This window comes from Colias philodice, chromosome 14 (assembly GCF_061535455.1).
Source record: "Colias philodice isolate Cphi_HAF_F1 chromosome 14, ilColPhil1 Martin Lab GWU primary, whole genome shotgun sequence".
NCBI lineage: Eukaryota > Metazoa > Arthropoda > Insecta > Lepidoptera > Pieridae > Colias > Colias philodice.
In genome coordinates, this window is record NC_143099.1 from 5,676,473 (window position 1) to 5,699,487 (window position 23,015).

General features: G+C 33.8%; 2 protein-coding genes and 1 long non-coding RNA gene across 3 annotated transcripts in view; 2 read left to right on the top strand and 1 right to left on the bottom strand.

Annotated features, from left to right (window-relative positions):
- Hex-A (Hexokinase A) overlaps positions 1-484 on the bottom strand; it is a 34,208-nt gene extending 33,724 nt beyond the window's left edge. Inside the window, exon 1 of the mRNA XM_089703663.1 lies at positions 369-484. Within this exon, the coding sequence (XP_089559789.1) occupies positions 369-395 (27 nt within the window). The 5' untranslated portion in view covers positions 396-484. The remainder of the gene's footprint in view (positions 1-368) is intronic.
- LOC149482859 (uncharacterized) overlaps positions 1-4,518 on the top strand; it is a 32,143-nt gene extending 27,625 nt beyond the window's left edge. The window contains exon 2 of the long non-coding RNA XR_016316640.1: positions 4,145-4,518. This is a non-coding gene — a long non-coding RNA (uncharacterized LOC149482859). The remainder of the gene's footprint in view (positions 1-4,144) is intronic.
- Positions 4,519-6,265: 1,747 nt separating this feature from the next.
- The window catches only part of sev (receptor protein-tyrosine kinase sevenless), a 34,775-nt gene continuing 18,025 nt past the window's right edge, over positions 6,266-23,015 (top strand). Inside the window, exons 1-17 of the mRNA XM_089703669.1 lie at positions 6,266-6,588; positions 8,278-8,337; positions 17,747-17,806; positions 17,888-17,978; positions 18,073-18,293; positions 18,716-18,961; positions 19,226-19,373; positions 19,508-19,627; positions 19,718-20,051; positions 20,176-20,385; positions 20,558-20,959; positions 21,132-21,226; positions 21,325-21,463; positions 21,560-21,761; positions 22,118-22,307; positions 22,410-22,528; positions 22,757-22,952. Of these exons, the coding sequence (XP_089559795.1) occupies positions 6,436-6,588; positions 8,278-8,337; positions 17,747-17,806; positions 17,888-17,978; positions 18,073-18,293; positions 18,716-18,961; positions 19,226-19,373; positions 19,508-19,627; positions 19,718-20,051; positions 20,176-20,385; positions 20,558-20,959; positions 21,132-21,226; positions 21,325-21,463; positions 21,560-21,761; positions 22,118-22,307; positions 22,410-22,528; positions 22,757-22,952 (2,986 nt within the window). The 5' untranslated portion in view covers positions 6,266-6,435. The remainder of the gene's footprint in view (positions 6,589-8,277; positions 8,338-17,746; positions 17,807-17,887; positions 17,979-18,072; positions 18,294-18,715; positions 18,962-19,225; positions 19,374-19,507; positions 19,628-19,717; positions 20,052-20,175; positions 20,386-20,557; positions 20,960-21,131; positions 21,227-21,324; positions 21,464-21,559; positions 21,762-22,117; positions 22,308-22,409; positions 22,529-22,756; positions 22,953-23,015) is intronic.

The following is a 23,015-nucleotide window of genomic DNA, read 5'->3' on the forward strand; positions in this document are numbered from 1 at the left end:
AAAATAAATTTAACATTACAAACATGTTAAAAGAGCTGTTGGTTAGGGTTTCTACAGGTTTATCAAAATATGAAATACGTAGATTGCGCTGATGATATATTAATATTTTTTGCCATTATTTTTCAATTATTTAATAAAACGCATATCTCTATTGTTTAACAACAATGCATTAATAAATATTTTTTATTGTTTTTGCCATTAATAACGTATTAGAAATAGTTGTCTTACGTAACACGGTTTTTCTTCAAGTCGTAGATTATATAATTTTTGTCATTTTTCCTTTTACTTTAACTATCTAGTATCTAGTATCTAAGTACAAAAATTGTATGTAAAAATAATTAAGACATATGCAAAATAAGGACACTTACTTCTTGTGGCACTAAATCCTTAGTCATCTTTAACACGAAGTTAACTGAAGTTCACTGTTACACACTCGATAACGTTATGAGAAATGTAATTTTCCACCACGACTTTTCAATGAACTTCCCTCTATAAACTTCTTTATCTCAGCAGTACACCACAATAATATTATAATCTTTATCTAAATTGAGACTAGAATTGCCGTTATAACAACTGCGCCGAAGCGTAATAAACTTTACATTTATTATTGTTTAAGTGTTATATTATTGTCATTATACTAACAAGCATATTCTTAAACAATAAATTAATTCACTTTTACGAGTCAATAAAGATGTATTGTTCCGACTAGGTGGTCTTTCGAACACTAAATAGGGTAGGTATTGTGACCTAACCGAAGCTGTTAGGTAACCGATATCTTGCACTTTGCTTCGTCAAAGTGATGTTGGATGGTGTCCAACAATTAATAGACGGTTCCATCTAAAAATTTCGAGTACAACCCCGGGGTATGACTTACATCGATAGTTTTTTTTTTACATTATCTACCTAACTAATTAGAAATTATAATGATATTAGAAATTTTAATTAATTTTAAGACCGTATTTTAATCATTGTTTAAATGTCGAAACAAATTATGTTACACATGGGCATTCATTAAAACAGGCAGATTAGAAAATACATTATCGGGAAAATATAAATTGTAATCGTGAGTTTCAGGTAACTACCTACGTGGGTGATAGAGATATCGAATAAATCTAATGCCTTGCGCACAAAAAGCTTTTAAATGTTGTGATTCTTTAGTTCGTTTTATTTAATCGAAAATATTATTTTTTTTTATTTAAAAATTTGTAAATAAAGAATACGTGATTTACAATTTCTGTTTTCCCTTTCAAATTAATAAAATATTGGACTGATTTTGGCGTTTTTGGCTACAAGATTTAGATGTCTTAGAAAATCAGACTAACAACGACTATTTTTTGTAAGTTGTATAACATCCATACATAATACTTTGCTTAAATCATGATGATATAACATTATATTCGATCGTTTAGTGGCTGAAACGCGATGATGTTTAATGAGTTTGGCCATAGAAGTGATAAGTAAATTATGACGATATTATTATTAAATTATAATCATATTTATCTAATATCATGTAACTTGCAAGCTAGAACGTTGATTACTTACAAAAGCACACAAACTATACCTACGTATTTATCTTATTGCGGCAAAATTCTCATCTTAATAAATGTACATACAGATCCAGTATTTATTAATTTTAGTAGGTAGGTAGTAGGTACTAATTAATTATTGTTTAGTTATATTGTTATTAGATAAACGCTAAGAAAAAAATTAAACATAACCAAAAGCCAAGCAGTTTTATTGTAGATATTAATTATATTAGATACAATAATTATATTGCAATCATAAAGTGTAATAAAAGTACCTAGGTAATATTTCTACAAAATTTAAATATTGCACTGAATCGGTGGCTTCTTGATAAGCATTTTTTTTATAATAGGAATTTAGTCGATTATTTGTCTCTTTATCACAAAATACAATCATTATAATTTTCATTTGTTTTGTGTAACATTTATACGAATAGTCTATAGGTAGGTACTTTATGAAGATAAGGTTTAGGAATATTGTTTTTATTAATATTATTTTGTTTGTTCCACTATTCCCCGAAATAGATAATTTAAACGAGGAAATTTGTACATAAAAATTACTCAATGATAATAAAGATAAACTTTTTTTAAAACATGGTCAACTAGGTAGTTATTATTCTGAGTGGGAACTTTGAAAGTGAGACAAAGTGCAGCGGAATAAAAGTACTCCAGTTAAAAATGAAATAAATATACCTACAGTCGAACATCGAAGTGTCTCCTTTATGAAGTCGGTTGAAAATAATTTGTAATTATTTTGAGGTCATTAATTTTTCGTTTATGAATTAATCTGTACAAGGATGTTGATTTATTTATTTTTCCAGTTATTAATGTGAAACATATTGTTTTATTCTCTTTTTATACGCTTTAAATTATAGAAATGTAGGTAGCTTAAAAAAACCGGCCAAGTGCGAGTCGGACTCGCGCACCGAGCTCCGAACAAACCTACTTTTTATTATGTTGCACCTCTAAAATGTATGTTTTAGCAATTTTTCCTTTATCTGTGCTATAAGACATTGCTTTTAACCAAATTTCAAGACTCTGTGTTCACGGGAAGTACAGTGTAGGTTTTGTATCCCTTGCGAATGTCGAAATTTGCGATAATTTGCAGCATAAACGGCTGTATCTTTTGATTGCATTGGCTTATCAGTTTTATTTATTCCCAGCTTTTAGGGACCGTAGATTTGAGTATTCGATATAAATTTCAGCTTGATAAAGAGTGATTTCCTGAGATAAAGGGTGTTTGACAGACAGAAAACTTTAAAATTATTAAAGATATTTTTTTATACAATTTAATTAAAATTTCATGTTTTTCGCAAGTATTCCAATATCCGTGTCATAAGACGTTACTTTGTACCAAATTTCATGACCCTGTAGGTTTTGATTTCGTTGGGAATGCAGAAATTTGCGAAAAATTTCAGCATTTACGGCTATATCTTTTGATTGAATTTATAAGTTCGATTTTTTCACACCATCAAGGGACCGTAGTCAAAAATATTCGAATATAATTTTATAGTATTCAGTTTCTGTTGTGCCATCTCTTGTAAATTATTAAAAACCTCTTTACTTATATCCTGCCATCTCTTGGTTATATATCTTACTACAGTTGATACAACACTTCTGTTATCTATTTCCACGTATCATGTATAGATGGCGTTTGGATCGAATATAAAAATAATTTTCGGCATGTTTGTATAGATGGCGCTTTAAATTTCTATACAGTGCTAATTTTATTAATTACATATTTCGTTCTTATAATTATTGTAGTAGAGGGCCCAAGAGAGGATTTTGAAATTTACTTGAGCGCGTCAGATTAATATAAAGGATGGTTTCTACCTATTAGATTGATAACCAGCTGGTATATTGATGGGTGCGCGGGAAAAATAAAAAATTAAACCATCCTTCCCTAACGATACGCTCAAATCGTTAGATAAGCGAAATTGGGATTTCTAATCCCGTCCGATTAGGGTCCTTCCGGCCTCCTCCACTCAAGCGACAGCCCAAGCCGTGGTTCGAGATCCACGTGGTGGGGGGACGCCCTTGCGCATGTCGCTACCAGGGTGAACCTTCAGTTCACCCCCGCGTCCGCGTTAAAATGTAGAAGCCCTTCTCTAAAAAAGGGATGTCATCTTTTTTTCACAGCCACGAAATCACCACTTAAAACGTCAGATTAATATTTATTTTATTTCAGTTACATCTTGGAGCATGGCTACCGCGATGCTGGAGCATATCCACAATTTGTAAAAAAGCGTATAGAAAATTAGGTTTTGTACTCAGGCAGTCACAGGGGTTCACCAACATAACGGTAGTCAAAACCTTATACAATAGCCTTGTCAGAAGCTATTTGGAACACAGTGCGGTCATATGGGCACCGCACGAAGCAAAGTACACGGTTATGTTGGAAAGAGTACAAAATAAATTCATGCGCCACCTGTACATGAAGCTTTATGGCGTATATCCCTTCTATCCCCTAATGTATCCCACACTGTTTGTACTGGGCATGGTGGGGTACAATGAGTTAAGGGTAAGGCGCGAATTTAAGCTGGTGGCATACTTGGTGGGGGTTTTAAGGGGCAAAGAATACAATCCCGGAATATTAAAGGAAATGTATTTAAAGGTTCCAGACCACTATTTAGAAAAAAGAATCTTACCCAATATACTGTATGTACCAGTAGCGAGAACTAATCTTTTAGCCAAATCCTCTTATTTGTGCATTTCGTACAATTAACGAATTGCACAATATAATAGATGTGTTTTCTTGTAGTTTGAGCGAATTTTCAAAGGTACTACTAAATATATTATGCTATCAGCAGAAATGTTAAGTTTATGAATTATTGAGGCTTAATAGGCTATTCTTGTGTTACAACGTGTTTATTTTTATATTTTTATGAGATATGTTTGTTTTTCTTAATTTATAAAAGAACTCTGTCGAATTAGGTTAACCTGTAATGATAGTTAGTTCTATGGGTGTGTGTAAATAAATAAAAAAATAAATAAATAAATATTTTATCATCATGGCCATATGTGAAGGTACTAAACATTTTAATTGAATTGTGTGTAGAAATTGCTAAGTAATGCGATTCAAATATAAAAATGGGTCAACCTTCGTATTGTGTGTGTTAGATCGGATATCTGAATCGATAATTTTTTTTTTTCACTTTTCTTGGCGATTTAATCTCGTGAGAGCTGAAAAAGGATGGCAAAGTTCTTCTTCTTTTTGTTGATGCAAAACTTTAATTACGGGGTGATAAAATTTTTAATGTGCATTTTAGTTTAATTTTAAAATTTATTAGGGCAGTTTACGAGACGAGATCGCGTTCACGGGCAGAAAATTAATGTATTCCTAAAATATTATTTAAAACTAATGCTTTTAAGAAGTAGAAGAAATCATTGTTATTAAATTTTGAAACTTTTTAATTATATGGTCGATTTCTGAGTGATCAAATCTAATTATATTTGCACAAACGTGTTCATAAAGAGAGAAACAATGAACTCATATTCTGAGAGCGGAATGCAGCTAGCGTAGGAAGATGTAGGTAGTTATATTAATTGAACGAGTCGTGTCTCTCTTGATACATTGCTATCGTTGTATGACCTTGATCCACGGTAGGCGTTATAAATTTTGATTTTACCAACGAGGTTAATAAAGTTAGAAGGAAGATGTATTATTTGGGAGTAATCGTTCGTTAAGCTTTAAAGGTGACGCGATGAAACAAAGAGCGATGGTAACATTTATACACAAAAACAGCGTACTACTATACTGTAGTTAAAGGTTGCTAGCCAACTTGTCCAATAGGAAGTCAAATATTTTTCCATCTGTATTGTGTAGCGTGCAGTATCCATACAAAGCTGCTCGCTACAACGGTGAAGCAGTCTTACTTTTAAAAGCATATTTTTTACTAATTGGAAGGTGTCGGGAAACGTATCGCTTATCTAGATAAGAGATTAGTTTCATTGTATATCTCGTGTATCTTCTTTACAAAATTGCTAGACTTGGATGCAATAAACATGAGTGTAGTGCCTTGCCTCTGCCTTTTTGCTGTTTTATTTTGGAAATATTAAAAATTGGAAAAAAAAATAAACCATAGAGTTACCTGTCTCTTGATGGGAATAGTTTAGATTTTGAAACGAAGTACATAATTCACTTGTTCAATTTAATTTAAAATATACCTATAAATTATATTGTATTGTGTGCTTCATTTCATAATAATTAAAAGGTTTACGATATTATAATAGTTTCCATTTAATTTAAGAAGAATATATTGATATTTTTGTCATATTATTGATTGCCTGAATAGTTTTTATATTTTTTTAATGATTATACAGTATACACATAGAGAAAAACGCACTAACATGATATTATTTTTAAGTAATTAATGAAATATGTAAGTGGAATGGCACACATCACAATTTAATTTACTTTACTTAGCCGGCAGCTTTATAAGATTTTATTTTGGTAGATTTATGAATAATCATTATAAAGGATAATAAATAATAAGCGCAAATATTTTTACTTATCATATAATATTATGTCAGCAAAAAAGACTAGGTGAAAAAAATCTGATAATTGCCAATGTACAGGTGCAACTTCATTGAGTTGGGCAGGTAGCGTCGTATCATAATTGCCGTAGCGCCCAATTAATCGTAGCCTCCGTAGCGGCAGCGAGCCACGGGCGGACGTTCAGTAATCAGTATACATGTAGCTTTCGTTGCGCGCGCGCACACCACACCCGCACTTGTGTACGTACATTCATCGACGCGCGCGCTTTCTCCATTTCGGCGGGTAAATTTAACTTGTGATTTCCCGACTTCGTAACGTTTAAGGAAAGCGGGGAGATATGTTATGATAAACAAACAATAAGCATGTTTTGTGTGGCCGAGTGACGGTGCGCGAGAGTGTCGACGGTCGGGCACAATGAGTGCGCCGCAGAATTGGCACAAATGGCTAGTGTTGTCGCTGCTGGGATTGGCTTTGTCCGCTCGGACAATTGGTTGCGATTACAGTTCCATCACCGAGAAATTTGGAGCGGAAGCTGTGTCGCGATGCAACGAAAAATGCCCATTCCAGGTTTGTGCTAAAGCGCCAAGAAAATTATTGGCGGATAACTGCGTACTATTTTTTTGTTGCTAAAGTCTTAATTATGCAGGAGTCCCCATAATCTAATATATGTGTACAAATTAACTTTTTAACATAAACTCAAAATGATATATTATGGGCGTAAATTTAAGAGATTGATTCTGCTGTTTATTCGCAATCAAGGAAATCTGCGCCGTAAACTAACATACTTATTGCGTTATTTTATCTATAGTAGAGTAAATAAGTAATATTCACAAATAATAATCGTAAAAATATTTTACTGTTACGCCTCTTGCCTTTCACTATAGAGGAGAGAAATCACTGATCTTAAATTAAATTTCAAGTGATTAAAGTTAAATCTGGCAGGAGGCTTATTGGATGAAAGAAGCTTGTTACATCTTGCTTTTAAATTTTATTGATTGTCAACAAATACAAAGCCGTTAAGAATTAAGATTAGTACGCGCCAGTTCAACGCTCAAGTAATTGCTCACAATTAGCGAGCGGCTGTAATCAACAAAACCATGCTAAATATAGAGCAGCGTGTCTATTGTCCATACATCATCGTTGCAGACATATGATTTCATACTTTTGCGTCCTTGGAAATGCAAAGTCTTAATGAAATATTAATCAATATTAAGATTGAGTATGTTGTTATTGTTGATAAAACGATACTATTTATCTTTGGGAAAAGCTATCTACTGCCCGAGCGTTTCTTCTTTACGCCAAAATATCTACATATTTTGTTTGTAATTTAGTACTTTTATGCATGGCTAATAACCTGAGGTAAATATTGTTAAAGCATTTTTAGACCAAGTCCACTGGCTGGAGGAGGAGGGATATATTAAAAATCGAATTTTATAGGGAGCATACAGCGCAAAAACTTTGATTAGCTCTTTTTGCGATTTCGGAAATCCTCATGACAGGAATTAAGGTTACAAAAAACATTTAATAAAGGTTAAAAATGGAGGCCCAAATTTGTTACCGCAAACAGCTATCATATATCAAGTTAGAGGCCAGTAAAGTGCAGGACAACCACTACAGTTCCGCTCACACGCTCGCAAAAAAAACCTTAAACCGGCTTATTTTGATACCAACGTGCCCGTATTACAGATTAATAAATACTTTATGGTTCCTAATAGTACTTACCTATAGGGCCTAAATCTCAATCTAACAACTGAATTAAATAAAATAATAAAATTACATAATTTAACTTATTATATTAGTAGGTATATATACGACATATTATACTTTTGCAGTACAATCTTTTTGAGTATTTATGAATTCATCAATCCGTATTAAAAGAAATAGTGACGACATAATTTCCGTGTCCCAAAAGTGATTGTCCTTAATATCTCTAGACTAGATTTAAAAATAATATAAAAATCTTGTATTAAGGTGTGATGGACCAAAGTCAATTATTATCTTCCTTGATCGTCAATAATTATTTTTTTCCATTTAAATGCCGTCTAAATTGAGATAATACGCAATAACTAGAGCAGGTAGAAAGGGCCGAATCTCGATGTCACATCAGCACAGGCACGCTCCAGTGCGCGCGCGCAGTCACGCCGGAAACTATTAGCCCGGGCTCCGGTGGAAGTTGAACCTGATTGTTTATTATAAAAAATAATCAACCTGTCGCACTTTTTGTGCATCTCAACTAATTTTCTGATTTCTTTACAGAATCGCACCGGCGAGACACACTTCGATGTGAACTGTGGATCGGACTGCAGCGTTCAACAAGTACGTCTTAATTATCACTATTAACGTATTATGATATGTGGTGATAACTTCCCAGTGTAAAAAATTAAGATAAGCATTGTAATATTTTGCATGACTGATGAACTCGGTTTTCGATATGGTCAGATGAAATATTTTTTTTTGGTCTGGTATCATCAGATAAAATATTTTTTCTTATTAGAATGTTGTTGTTTCGCAGCGATTCTTTTTTTCAATAAAAACCCTAACCGTAACCCTATTCGCGTTCGTTAAACGTTCATAAGATTCATAGTTCTACTGCGAAATCATTTAACAATTATAACATGATACCATGAAACCCTTTTTCCTTCAAAGTTCATGGCATTGCAATTTTAATTATATCCACTTTAATTTATATTTCGCTAGTATATTAGTATGTAGTTTGCAAATAAGATCTTAATGGCAAAGTTTGTGTTGACTCTGTTCTCCAACTATCCCGGTAATTAATTAACTGTTTACTTTTAAATAGCAATAAAACCCGTATCGGTATAATTTGTGCGTAGAATATGTCACATAAATTGTTATGTACGAAAGAACTCGTCATAAAACTTTTTCTAGTGATAAGTTACTTTGTTTATATTTTTATTGTTTAACATTATATCGGGTGTTGCCCAATGAAAATTTAACGACTTAACGGAAATTGTTTTGTGTTTTACTCTACTTAAATTTAAAAATTCGTTTTAAAATTGAATAGGCACTAAAATGCAGTTAGTATAGGACATTTTATAATTGATACTTTTTTGGAAACTTTACAAGCAAATATTCCAATCAAATTCTAAATAAGAAGTTCATACTATTTTTATTCTGCGCATGATATACATTACTGTCATAAAGTAATTGATATTAATATATAATTAAAACCACATAAATTATTTCAAAACTAAAACATGTCCGTCGTTGATATGCAATGTAGAGCACACTCTAATCCGTCAGTCTCTATTGCCGATGTAAAATGGCGGTAACCATTATGTTGTTGGAATAAACGATGTTCACTTGTTTCGAGGATTAATATTAGACTTGTGCACGACATTATATGAGATATATAAATTCTGTCAAAATAGGAGTTATCATATTATGTCTTATTACAAACGCAAAAAGTACGTTTATTTAAAATTTATTCGATGCTCGAGTATTGTTTATAGAACGCATAATACAATAAAGATAAAAAATGTCCCAGAAAGGTGAGCATTAAGCAACAGTTGCCATATGAAAATAATTACCTACGTTTATAATTACGGATTGATAAGTGAATCACATCATATTGACCCGACCTTTTTCCGCGATATAAGACATTTAATGAATAGTGGTTCAAAAACATGCGATAGTATTGAACATTAAGATAAAATGTATTTATAAAGTATTACGTTTTTTAAATAAATTTTTATTTCCTAGCAACGTATCTTTAGAACGAAATTAAAATCCTAACGATTTATTTTAAATCTTACCTGTTACTTATATAAAATGTTCAAATTTGTGTCTGGATAGATTATTTATTTGAACAAGTGAATTATAAAATATATGCGAATTAAATATATTCGAGAACATTCTATGATTTGCACATAGGATAAGCAACACAAGGATGTAAGTTTATAATAGAGAACCCGTTTGCAGGATGAGACCGCGGTAACTAGAGCATGCCAGCTTTACACGTTATAAACACATTATACAAGTTTCTATTGTTACAATATTGTACATATTTGACAACGAATATGATTTTTATAATGTGTATGATGATTTATTTATTTGAATTGTATTGGTTTATATAATATGCACATCAGTTGCTCTAACCTTATTTTAAATTATTTCCTGTATATTACTTCCGTTGACATTACTTATATATTGTAGTATTTTATAAATTATTTTGTTAGGTATTTATAGTAAATATGGAAATAGAGTATGAATAGACGTTTTGTATAAAAATTTAGAATATATTCTTGTTTCTGATCCATCACGCTCAAATGTTGTCCCAGACATAAACCATACATTTCCCGCCAAATTCTGACAGTTACGACTGGTTAATGTCAAAATTATCAGTTTGGGTCAATTTACGCAGACGCATCGCAAAAACACTTAAGTGGTAGGTAGCTTGGGGCGCGCACCCTCGCTTGTTTAAATGGACTCAATTGACTTGTCAGAATTTGTGTTTATTTAAATTGTAATATTATATCTCGTTTGTCGGAAATATGAGTAACATGCAGTTTAACGCGTTAAAGCAATTTCGAAAATTTCCTAAGTAAAAAGATGTAGAAGGAAGATGAGTTGGATAAAGTTAATTTTTACGAATTGCGTCATTTCTAAAAATGTTTACTAATAATATAATTGTTATATTAAGTAACATAACAAATCAAAATTTAATTATCTAACAATAATATTTTGAAAACTCTGTTTATCACTTGTCTTGTTAGTTTGCTAAAAGTTATCAAGTATCACGGTGTAGTGTCAAAACGCACATCACTGGGATGCTGGTAACATCTCTCAACAGAGGCAATGTGTGAAGGACTCATAGCGTGGTAATGAATCCGTATACTTTTACATGTCTATTATCTGCCTTTCCTTTCCATTTATTTGTAAACACGAGTTCCTGTTTGAAGTTATGTGATATATGGATACGGGGAAAGTTAGATTGAGTTCATTTGTACACTTGTATTTAAAAAGTGTAAATGTACAATAAGCTACTTCTTTTAATTTTTGTCAAATTAGTAATGACCATGCGATTTAATTACGTCATCAGAATGGTTCTCCCTCGATTTTGTTGCAAAATCATGAGACCGATACTCCCTTTGAAACAATAATCATCGATATCAATGTAAATTGCAATGAGCGGGTTGTTAACCCGCGGATCAGTGCAAAGTTCAGGAAGTAGGGTTATTAGATGGTCATCCACCATACGTCGGAGGTACGCTATGGTGCAGACGGGGGTCGCGTGAGAGTCGTCGCCGGATGGACGCAGGAAGGAAGCTGCTAGTTGCCAGCTCCCCTCGGATCTATTTTAGAGTTAGTTTTCATCCCGCCACTTTATTGAACAATCCCGAATAAAAAATCTGCAAGTATCGCGAGCGACGCACGAGGTCGGAGAAGCAATTTGAAATGAATGCGTCGATATGTTGAGTCAGAGGAAAAAGGGTCATTGGAGTTACTTCGAACCTTGTTATTCAATGCTAGCAATGCTAACAATGAGCGGCTGTGGTCCGAGTTTAATGAAATGTAACTGATTTATCTATTCAATTATGAACATCTAACAGCACAGTTCTGTTCAACCTGTTTCATAGCCCAAATTAAGTATCAAATTTACAACTTCGTTAACAAGGAAACTTGACACTTTATCAGCTCTCTTCTTCCATTTTAATTATAACCACATTATTTTGATATCTTCTAGAATATGTACCTATTGTTATATTATATCCTACAATATGGAATCCCAGGATGTTTTTAATCTCATCTTCAATGTTGATACAAAAAGGCCACGGTTCTCACAGTAATAAATATATTTTTGTACAATGTAGAGGAATTCAACGGACCGATTTTACCGGTTCATTGCCTATGCGTTCGGAAATAACCATATCCCTATCGGAAGTTAAAGTCAAAAGTATGATATACGTGAGAAATAGTAGTATCTTCATATAAATACATATTATGATTGTCTATTTAACTAATTATTTCTATTATAAATAAGTAATCTATTGTATTTAATTATATTTTTTTAAATAAAGACACGCAAACATTTAATATTTTCTTATCATTTACCTTTTGCTCGTTGAAGTCTTTTAATTGATAAGCTGGCAATTATAGTTTACATTGTATACAGAACAAACAATTACATTTACAATAAAGTAAATAGGCATGTAAAAATAACATAATAAATTATCATAAATCACTATCGCCAGTGGTTTAATTTTGTTAATAAACAATAATAAAATGTAACGCGCGGAGTGAAATTTACTGACATATGACTGACATCAATTAAAATTGGAGCATAATTCAACAGAATATTAAATTATAACATAAACGTGGGAAACAATTGTAATATTCAAGTCTGAATCGGGAATTTGAATAATTTATTCGTCAAGTCAGTAGAGCAAAACCATCAAAACAATGTTTCAAATGCAACGGAATTGTAATGCGTTCGGCCATTGGCTCTGCAGTGTTTTGTTTATGAATATTCAAACAAACTACCATATCATAAATACTTTATCATTAAATGCTGGGAACAATGCTCGAATACTCGAAATATATGCATGAAATCTTATTAACTAATTCGATATTACGCTAGGTAGAGCGCTTTCGTTTATATTGCATTGCTATGAGAACAATTTCGTTTATAGAAGAATATTCTTTATAAGTTATTTTTATTTATTGTACTATGTCCTTAATATGTAGTAACAAAGCTTTCATTTTAGTTTTTAAATCCATAGGTTTAATATGTATTTCTAATACTTCTTTATAATATTAGATGATGAAGAGTTGGTACCTTTATTAAAGGTTACCATTAAATGAAAAAATAAATTTTAGGGTTTATTCGGCTGCATGACCATAGTGATGATAGTGATAGTCTGTAAATTAAAAACCTATTGGTCTCTAATTATATTCAAACGTAAATGTTCCTACAATACTTACAGTCCGGTTCGATAATTCAAAGCAGTTAGCATTATTTGTTTTTCTCTTGTAAGCTATTAATAAAGTTGACATAATAATTTCACATGAGAACTTTCATAAGAAAGGGCCTAATGAAGCGTTTATCGCGGCCAAGTAATTGGAACGGCTAATTGAAATATGCGTGTTCTTACAAACTTGTCTCGGCCCTTTCATTAACTCGTAATGATTCGTTAGCTTTGTTTATTCAAGCTTTAAGATTTTGACCACCATAGTTATAGTGAAAGGAGGAAATCCTACTTAAAAACGTAAGTTAACTAGAATTTAAGTGGTAAATTTAATTAATCTACCATAAGAATGTAACATGAACTGCTTTAATTGGATATTAAGCAATTAGGATAAATTTTTCAGTTTCTAAAGAAAAGCTTCTTATTAGGAAAGTTTTGAAGGATCCATATTTAATAGTTATAGAATACAACTAAACGACTGCTATATTTTATTCTCCTCTGAATTTTTCCTTAATTGATAGAAGCGACATGTTATAAATAATGTAATGCTATGAAAAGACAGACGGCTTAATTCACATTAAACGACTAGCTCTAGTATTGCTATAGGCAATTTAGATTAGGGCTATATCTAGACAAAGGCGAAGGCGTAGGCATTTCCTTGTTAAAATTAAAGACTTAATAATAAGACGTGTTAATTAAAGCTCATAAGCAGGTGCATGTATGTATAAAAAGGCGAATCCATCTATTGTTAGATTACATTATAAATGTTTTCTATATTTCGCATATAAATATTGACTTTTGGTTATTTTTTAATTCGACATTAAAATACCTTGATGTAATTTTTTCATAGCATAGGTAGCATGTTATGTGTTTTACAAAAATAAATTGTATAAAAACATTTTTTACATGAGCGCATAACAAGAGCATGATTTAAATTTTTATACAGTTGAAATTAACAAGTCGAATTCTCCTTGTTTCATTATATCAGAAAGTCTTGATTACAAAATCGCAATATCACTGTTATTGTCATATTGTAAATCAAAAACACTTACATAAAATAAAATGTCGTAACATGTTACATTAATAAAGAACTGCATTCAGAAGCGTCGCCCGCTAATTCCTATTTCCTCATTAGGTGAACCAGTCGCATGCGCGTGGCCATTCAACATTTCCACCCCCCCCCCCCACAACCCACCCCTGTCCCCACCCCTTGCCCCTTAAACGTAACCGCGTTCATCCGTCCAGCGAAATTGTCGCAAGTGCACTTAAGCATGGAGTGTTTTGATTTATTGCCCATTTATTGGACTCTCAACGGCTACACTGACGAACAGAAATAGAATGATGCGTCGACGCCTTCAATGAGCGCTAAGTACAATCATCGAGTTAAGTCCTTTTATTCTCCTTCAATATGGTCATTTTAAGGCAGTAGTGACTAGTGAGATGAATGATCGACTACTTAACAGAAAAGTCTGAATGTAAAATAGACTAATCAACCTTCCTCTGTGCAGTATTAAATTTATCATCAGTTTTATTAATTAAATCAGCTACTATTATCATTCGAGGGCCAATATACTACTGCACTTGATCAATGTTCGAATTGCTACAAATAAAAGAACATCCACATTGCCTGTTAGAGGCTAGCACAGTATCACACTAGAGTTAGAGTGCTCTCGAAAGCAAGAGTGGGGCGGGAAACATAACGGTGGGTCCCAATTTGTCCTTAAACATATTATCCAATTGCCGGAGTCAAGCGGTTGGCGTGGGCTAGCGCGTGACCTGGACACATTTTACATTTAAATCTCTGTTTAATTCCCTTGATGGAACCTACATACACACGCTATAGAATATTCTTGTGTACTAGAATTACAGGCGTTTATGCAGGCTGTGAGCATTACGCTCAATTTATTACAAATAAGAACGGTGATACCCCAAATTTATGTTAATTTATTCTGGACAGAGGATGAAAAACAAAATATCTCAGTGAAAAATAAAGCTCTACATTCCTTGTCTTTTGTTTGAACCGTGTTTGAACCAATACCAGTCCCTTCAAGCTATATGCATTTGTACATTTAACATATGCTTAAACTGCTGCCCATCATTTAATAACCGATTAACCGATTAGTAATAAAATTCCTGGTAATATTAATGACTGGTTACACGCGTACCATACAGAACGAACAGATGATAGACGCGTGTAATTAAATATATAATATGGGTTACAGTATCTTAAAGTTTATCACGGGTCAATAACGAATACAGTTAGAAAAACAGATTTATCGTTACTTATCCCCCCGGCGCCTATTTACAAATCAGTTATGATAATGTATCAGTAACACTTCGCAACGTGGATATCACTTTAGCATGCCTCTGCTCTATAGTGAACTGCAGGGACACTGCCTATGGAACTTTAAAATATAAAAATTAAATTACAGATAAAACACATATTATGAGTCTTAATCTCTGCTAATAATCATAGGAATGAAAGGGATCTCTCGTATACAATGGAAGCTTGATGATCATTTTACAAATTTAGTAGAATGCTCCTATTCATAACTGTATCGTGCCGTTTTAACGGATATATGCAGTCTCTTATCGAGTTGACAGGATACAGTAACTGAAACCTCAATCATACCTTATGATTAAGCATACCAAAGCATGGTAGAGTGCTTTCACATCGCCCTGCATCCGGCGCGCTCCCAATTGGACTTCCGAGCTGGTTTCCGAAATCGTTCCAACAATTAACTACAACGACAATTTTAATGACTCCAAAGGGAGCAACTATTGTTTTGTTATTATTAGGGCACGAGACAGGATGCTGCTTAATTAGACGATAATGTACTTATATGTTTTATGGTCTTCACTAATCGTATATTTTAAGTTATTCTCAAATTTGTTTTATGGTGTTTTTTTTTAATTGTAACGTTGAGATAAACTTGTTGTAACTATTGGGGATATGTTTTAACTCCTATATTAGCACTAATTTAGAAAATATATTCGTAAATTCAAATGTTAACCTTCTGTTTAATGCTTACTGTCCTTGATAACGCGGCTATTATTTATGTTGAATTGGATTTGACAGATATTTTAATATTCGCTTATATGAATGGAGTTCATCCGTTCGCATCAATAAATGTTTGGAGGGTTCGTTAGGCGTGGTGTTGTGACAAGTTGTATCAATGACGGAAGGACCATGTTAGTGGTAAATTATCACTGACGATTTTGGCTTTTTTTAGAATTGTCTTAGATTTTCAATGATTCATTTAGAAATTATTCATTAATTGTTAAAACCAAGGATTTGAAATTATTGTTATTTATTGCTATACTGAAAGGTATTATGTTTAGATAAAACAACTGTAAATCTCACAGACTATGTGGCTACTATAGAAAATATAGACAGAATATACGTAACAATTCTAGTTCGTCAATAGAAAAGCTAGACGTGTTAAAATTGTGTATAAATGGTACAACAATGTTCGCACACTAATTGCCGGCTCATCCCGCGTGGTGATGAATCAGGTGCCCCAGATCACTGATGAATGTGCGTTCGAGGTCTCGACCCGGGGAATTGCGCCCGAAACAAAATGCACTGATAGTTGACAACTCATTCGGTAATTGGATCGCGTCATAATTGTTGCATGGTGGATTATGAATATGAAGCCTTGACGAAGGACGTGATAATGACGTTTTTAAAACTAAAATTCAGTGCTAAAATTTAACACTGTTAGTATGTTTTGCGATAACTATATGAAAATTTATATCAATTGGGAGTAATTAGTTTGCGTATAAAACCGTATGTTATGACATTTTCAACAAATTATGCGATGACATGAGCTGATAACTTCATTAATAGAATAGAGGACGCCCACTGTGATCCTAATAAAATTATGGATGTACACATTTAGATTGGACGTCATAGGAGCGCTTAATTAGCTAATGTTGCCTTGATAGTTATTTATTATTCCCTAATTTTTACACTACTTATTAAATATAATCAACACCATAGTCTATGTATTTCCATTCCTTGAGAATATTTCTAAACACAAGAGGGTGGTCCGTGTGATGTCAAGACACCTGCGTTATCTAAATCACCACCCGTAAAGGTCGTTTTTCAACCGTGAAAGTCCGTTACAAGCGTGTATACGAGCTTCTCACGAGCCTTAAACAGTTTATTTTAGGATACGTTAAAAAATTTACAGACAGTGGCAATGACATTCCACGTTCAGCCACTTGAGATTCGAGTAGATGCGCCTGTGAACGTTTGGACGAATTGTATAGGTATTGAAGAACATGTGCGCATATGGTGTAAACAAACGCGAAATCCATTCCTCTTCGTTTTCAAAACGACTGTAAACAAAGCATTGACGACCTATATTTGAAGTTACAAAGCGCAGAAACGTTAAAAGTACAATTAGACAATAGCATTAGATGACAAAATTTCTATTACAAAAAACTATGGGTGGTTTAATTGTATTAGCGCCCGTACATTTTGTAGTTAAATTAATGTTAATTTTGTTACGGTAAACACGGTCATGTCATTGTCTATCATGTCATCACTAATTGAAAATTGTATAATTTTGTTATGGTTAATTTAAATGTATAAATATTTTAATGGTGATGTATCGGCGTCACATCTCAATTCTATAAAAGATCTCAACGTAACATTTTTAATGTTATTATATGGAGTTTACCCTTTTCATTAGCTGTTATACGCTCTTTAAACCGTATCTGTTTCGAACCAGTTATTTCACGCTTGATAGACTTAATTATTAACAGTATCCTTTACTTTATTATTACAGTGCAGAATAGGATGCGGTCTTTGGTTGGAAGGATTAGAAATATCTTGCCAAACGGCTTGTGTGAGTATTTAATTTTTCTGAGCTTTTATTATTATTTATTTTTTCTTTGGAATATTTCTTTATAAAATGGTTATTTTTCAGAATGTCACTTCGGAGATGGCTTTATCCCGAGAGCTGTATTGTGTTATGGGATGCAATGAAGCTCTCAATACGTATTTTCAAATGATACGAGGTATGTACCAAATATATTAAACTGATTTTGAAGTATTATTCTATGTAGTAGGCACATTATATCATCAATTAACCATAATATATGTATTCCACAGATCTAATAGGCACACCTCCTGCACCAGCTCTAGTCGCTGATAGTTTAACAGCGACATCACTTTCTCTAGTTTGGGAGGCCCCAAATCTTGGGAACTTGAGCTATCTTGTACAGTGGCGATACGAAGAGCTTCCTGGCAGTTGGCAATATTATTCTAATTCTAGTCGCTCCGATAAATCCATCATTAATGTTGAGAATTTACGACCTTATACGAAATATCGGGTAAATATTTCAATTCTGCACTCTACTGTTTCAAACTACTTTATTGTTGCTTTTTATTCCATTCCGAAAATGCATTGCATATCCCTTCGAAATTATTTTATTAATTGAATTGAAAAATATCATAGAGCGATAGTCATACATTTTATTCACACGTGATACTTATAACAATTTCTTACAAACATAAACCACCCTACATTTTTAAATGATACTAGCAGTCCGCCCCGGCTTCGCCCGTGGTACATATTTACGTTTTCTCTACGTAAGAACCATCCTCGTACTTCAAGGAATATAATAAAAAAAGAATTAACGAAATCGGTTCAGCCGTTCTCAAGTTATGCGCTTACCAACACATTTTGGGATTCATTTTTATATTATAGATTACACTTCCATTACATTTTAGAAATTTGATTCGTTTATTTCAGTTTCGCGTAGCAATATTCCTCTCCGGTCGCAGCAGTGCCGGCGAGCCGGTATACTCAGCACCGTCCGTAGTCATATCAACGCTAGAGAGTGGCAAGCCGAGTTCTGCTCCCACTGCACTTAGGGCCGCGGCTCCGGATCCCAGCCGGGTTGCGATATCCTGGGAGCCGGGACCCTTTCCTAATGGCCCTTTGATATCATATGTGCTGCGGCTGGCTGATACGCAACCAAATACGGATGTTCTAGAGGTTTGCGTTTAAATATAAGCTGTTTAGGTGATGGATGAATGTCCTTAATTAAGACTGAGATTTCGTTAAGCGTAAAGCCACTTGTAAATTGCATTTAACCCATTGACCACCGTAAGCCCCGATCGGGGCGCGACACAATAGATTTTCTATTGTGTCTGTGATTCCGAGGACTGATGGATTAAAATTAAACATTGCAAGTGAAACAAGTTGACAATTTTATTTTTTACATTATCATTTAGTTATAAGAAAATTATAATGTTACAGGACATGCCGGCGTCAAACAAAACACTGTTTTACATGTTTCAAAATTTAGCACCAGCGCGGGAGTATGAAGTTTCTGTGGCTATGCGTAACGCAGTTGGGGAAGGCCCGAGAGCCTACGTACGAATATCTACCCCACCTCTACCTACTTGTGAGTACAACCAAAATAAAATCACTGTATTTAATTATTAAAAAAATATAAATATTTTTCGGCCAATTATATGCGATTTTAAGTTGAAACTTATAAAGTCGATCAAAAATCTTTAATTGTTTTTTTGTATTCAGCAATACCTACGCAACAACCGGTTCTTATTTTGGGAGGAGAGCACAATATACTCGCTGCTTCTGCTAATGATATGCTATCAGACCCCATAGAATTATATAGCACAGATCATAATATTACAGGTAACAATTTATTATGGCTCTTATAAAAATATCTCTATTATGAAATAATAAAAAAGCATGACCAATTTAACACTTTTTGTTGTTTTCTAGGAGTGGGTGTTGACATCTCAAGTAATTCTCTGTTCATATCTGTGTCTAATGGATACGTATATAGAAGCTCTCTATCGAAAAAGAACGTTCCAGAAGCAATATTGACACCAGATACCATATCTTACAAACCTCTAGATCTTTCTGTAGACTGGTTGAACAAGCATTTGTATATTCTTGGTGAAGTTCACCACAAAAATGAAGGAAGTTTAAATAACGCGAGTACGTACCCGAGTTGGGAAATATCGCGTTGTGATTTCGATGGAAAAAATAAAATGTTCACTTTGGCTGGATTCCATTCGCGCCCGATACATTTTGAAGTTGACGCATACAATGGGTAAGTATTCTTCATAATAGTAATTTTTTCTGCTCATGATTTTCGATTTTGAAACTGATTGTAGTCACAATGAATTCATTTGTTTGTTTAACTTTGTAATTTTACAAATTAATACTTTTAACAGGTATCTATTTTGGGCATTACGCGGTATGGAGCGAGGTGGTCTATATCGAATCGATTTGGCAAATATTTTAAACGGTGTGCGATACGAAGCGTCGCCAGAACTCATAGTGCGAGATGCATATTTGGGAGCTTTTACTGTGGACCACGCTGATTTTAGATTACTGGTCGCTCATTTGCGGCGAAACACTGTGCTGGCAGTTTCTTTAGATGGGTAAGTATTAAATAATGTTATATGGATAAGATGTAACATTTTCTTATGACCCATATAGTATGTATATTTAGTTATTCTTGTAGTGTTAAGAATACCCTATACAATTTCTCTCTTGCTATGAGATAAAAACTAACTTAAACTGAGACACCTAAATAATTGGACTTTATTCTAGGCGCGAAGTAACCGACTTCCGTAGCAACACACAAACGCCAATGTTCTTCTCACCGCGTTCAATCGCGTACGCAAACGGTCTGTTCTACTGGACGAACGGCAAAGAAATGCTCACGGAGGAGTATCACGCGAAAAGCGACAGTTACTTCCACAACGAATACCCTGTAGCTTACAATACGAAGACAATTGCAACGAGACAAGTGATTGTGGCTTTACGAAGTTGTCAGCCGATACCTGTCCCGGTAAATCCGCCCTTGGGAGTTCAAAGTGTGATGGGCATCAATAGAGCGAAGGTGTCTTGGTCTCCGCCACACTTGTTGGGCCATCAGGGGAGTGGGGCTTGGCAGCAATGGACATTCCACTTGCAGTTGACGCATGTGGGCACGGGGAACACTATTGATATGTATGTGATTTGAAATTATTATAATAATAATTATTTATCTTTTTTGTTGTATTACGTCTTTTTAAAATTATAGTAAATGTTAATTGAAAGTTTAAAATATTAACAAAGTAATAATTAAAGTGATAGTGATATCTGTACAAAATTGCTCTTCATGATGTGTAAATATTTTCAGAAAAGATATTAAAGAATCTACGCGTATTGTTGAAAATATTGAACAGGATACTGAATATGTGGTCAGAGTTGCTGCAGTGACGCAATCTGGTTCAGGTAAGGCTGTTAAGTATTTAAAACTTAAAATTTAATTGATTACCAATTTAAATATATAAATTTACCTGGTAGATAAACTTACCCACATTTTGTTTCAGGTCCTTGGTCTTCAGAATTTGTAGGAAAAACTTTGAAATCTTCACCGACGACTTTACAAAGCACTTTGTTATGGTCCGGTCCTGATGGACTATTACAGACAGACTTAACGGGAGATAATTTACAAACGTTAATTCATCGGTATGTAGAATCTTTCATTGTGTATCATGTCTTACATTAACATAGTTAATATTGATAAAAGTGGTGCCATTTTTCATGTTTGTTTTTTCCTTACAGACGCGATCTCGAAAATCTAAAGATCATAGATATATCTTGGTATCGAGACAAACTTTATTTGGTAACAAATGCATCTACTGTAATGTGGTATAACACAACGACACGCAAGAGAGACTTTATGCCCAACATGGAAAACGTTGGAAGTTTGGCCGTAGACTGGGTTGGCAAGAAAATTTATTGGTCCAATCCGAAACAACAGCTGGTAAGTGAAAATTAGAAATTAAATCTATAGAAAAACTAGCGGTCCGCCCCGGCTTCGCCCGTGGTACATATGAAAAATAGATGTTGGCCGATTCTCAGACTTACCCGATATGCACAGAAAATTTGATGAGAATCGGTCCACCCGTTTTGGAGGAGTATGCAGACTAACATTGTGACACGAGAATTTTATATATAAGATATTGTGAGTTAAAAATCGACTGTTCGACAAATTGTTGTTAAATTTCACTGGAATATTCAACCAGAATCTAGTTCATCATAAAGTACAAGTTTACCTCTTAGAGCTTCAAAAATCACTAATATCCGAACAAATGAGGCTAAAAATAAATTCTTTTTTAGATAACACGAGGTAATTTTGACGGGAGCAATAGAGAGCCAGTACCTATAGTTACAGTAGCTAAAGAGCTCACAATCGATTCTCTGGGAGCTTACATATATTGGAATACAGGACATGCTGTGGAGGCTGCGAGACTTAATGGCGAAAATAAACTTATATACTATCCTGCTCAATTATTTAGCGGAAAACAAGGTTTGAATTAAAAAATACTTTGAATGCACTAATGATAACCTTTAACATATTTGTTGTAATTCAATAGGTACACAAATACTAAAAAATATGTTGTGTTTTTAGTGATGGGTCTAACAGCAGATTTAGAAAACAAATGGCTTTACTGGCTTGTAAGGAGCTACGATGGTTCTGAACTGCATAGAGCATTGACAGCTGACAGAATTGCTCCTGGCGTTAATGAGGTAAGTTTTTGCAAATAAAGATAATCAGTTTTTTATTTTCCTTTATGGGACATTTGTTAAACGTTACTTGAATTTATACTGATAAAATATTGGGAAATACGAGTACGTTTCAAGTATAGTGCGGTTTCAAGGTGTTTTTTTATTATATTTCTTGCACCGCTATCTTGACAATTATTTGAATGAGTTTCTCTAGGATATCTGTACACTAACTTTTCATACACTTTGCAGATTTCCGGAACGCTAGTAAGCCGTTTATCTGGTACGGCCACACTGGGCCCGCTATGCTACTTTAGCGGCAGACTCGTGTGGGTGCAGGACGCGGCTCGGGCCGTAGTATCTGATCTTGCGGGGAAATATACTGCGGAGCTCATACCCAGGGTGCATGTTATTGCTGTAAGGGATCCGACGTTGCATGATGGGAGTGGTAAGTGAAGAAATATGACCTTTTAGGATTTCTAGAAAGCTAGTCATCTTTCTGGCACGGGAC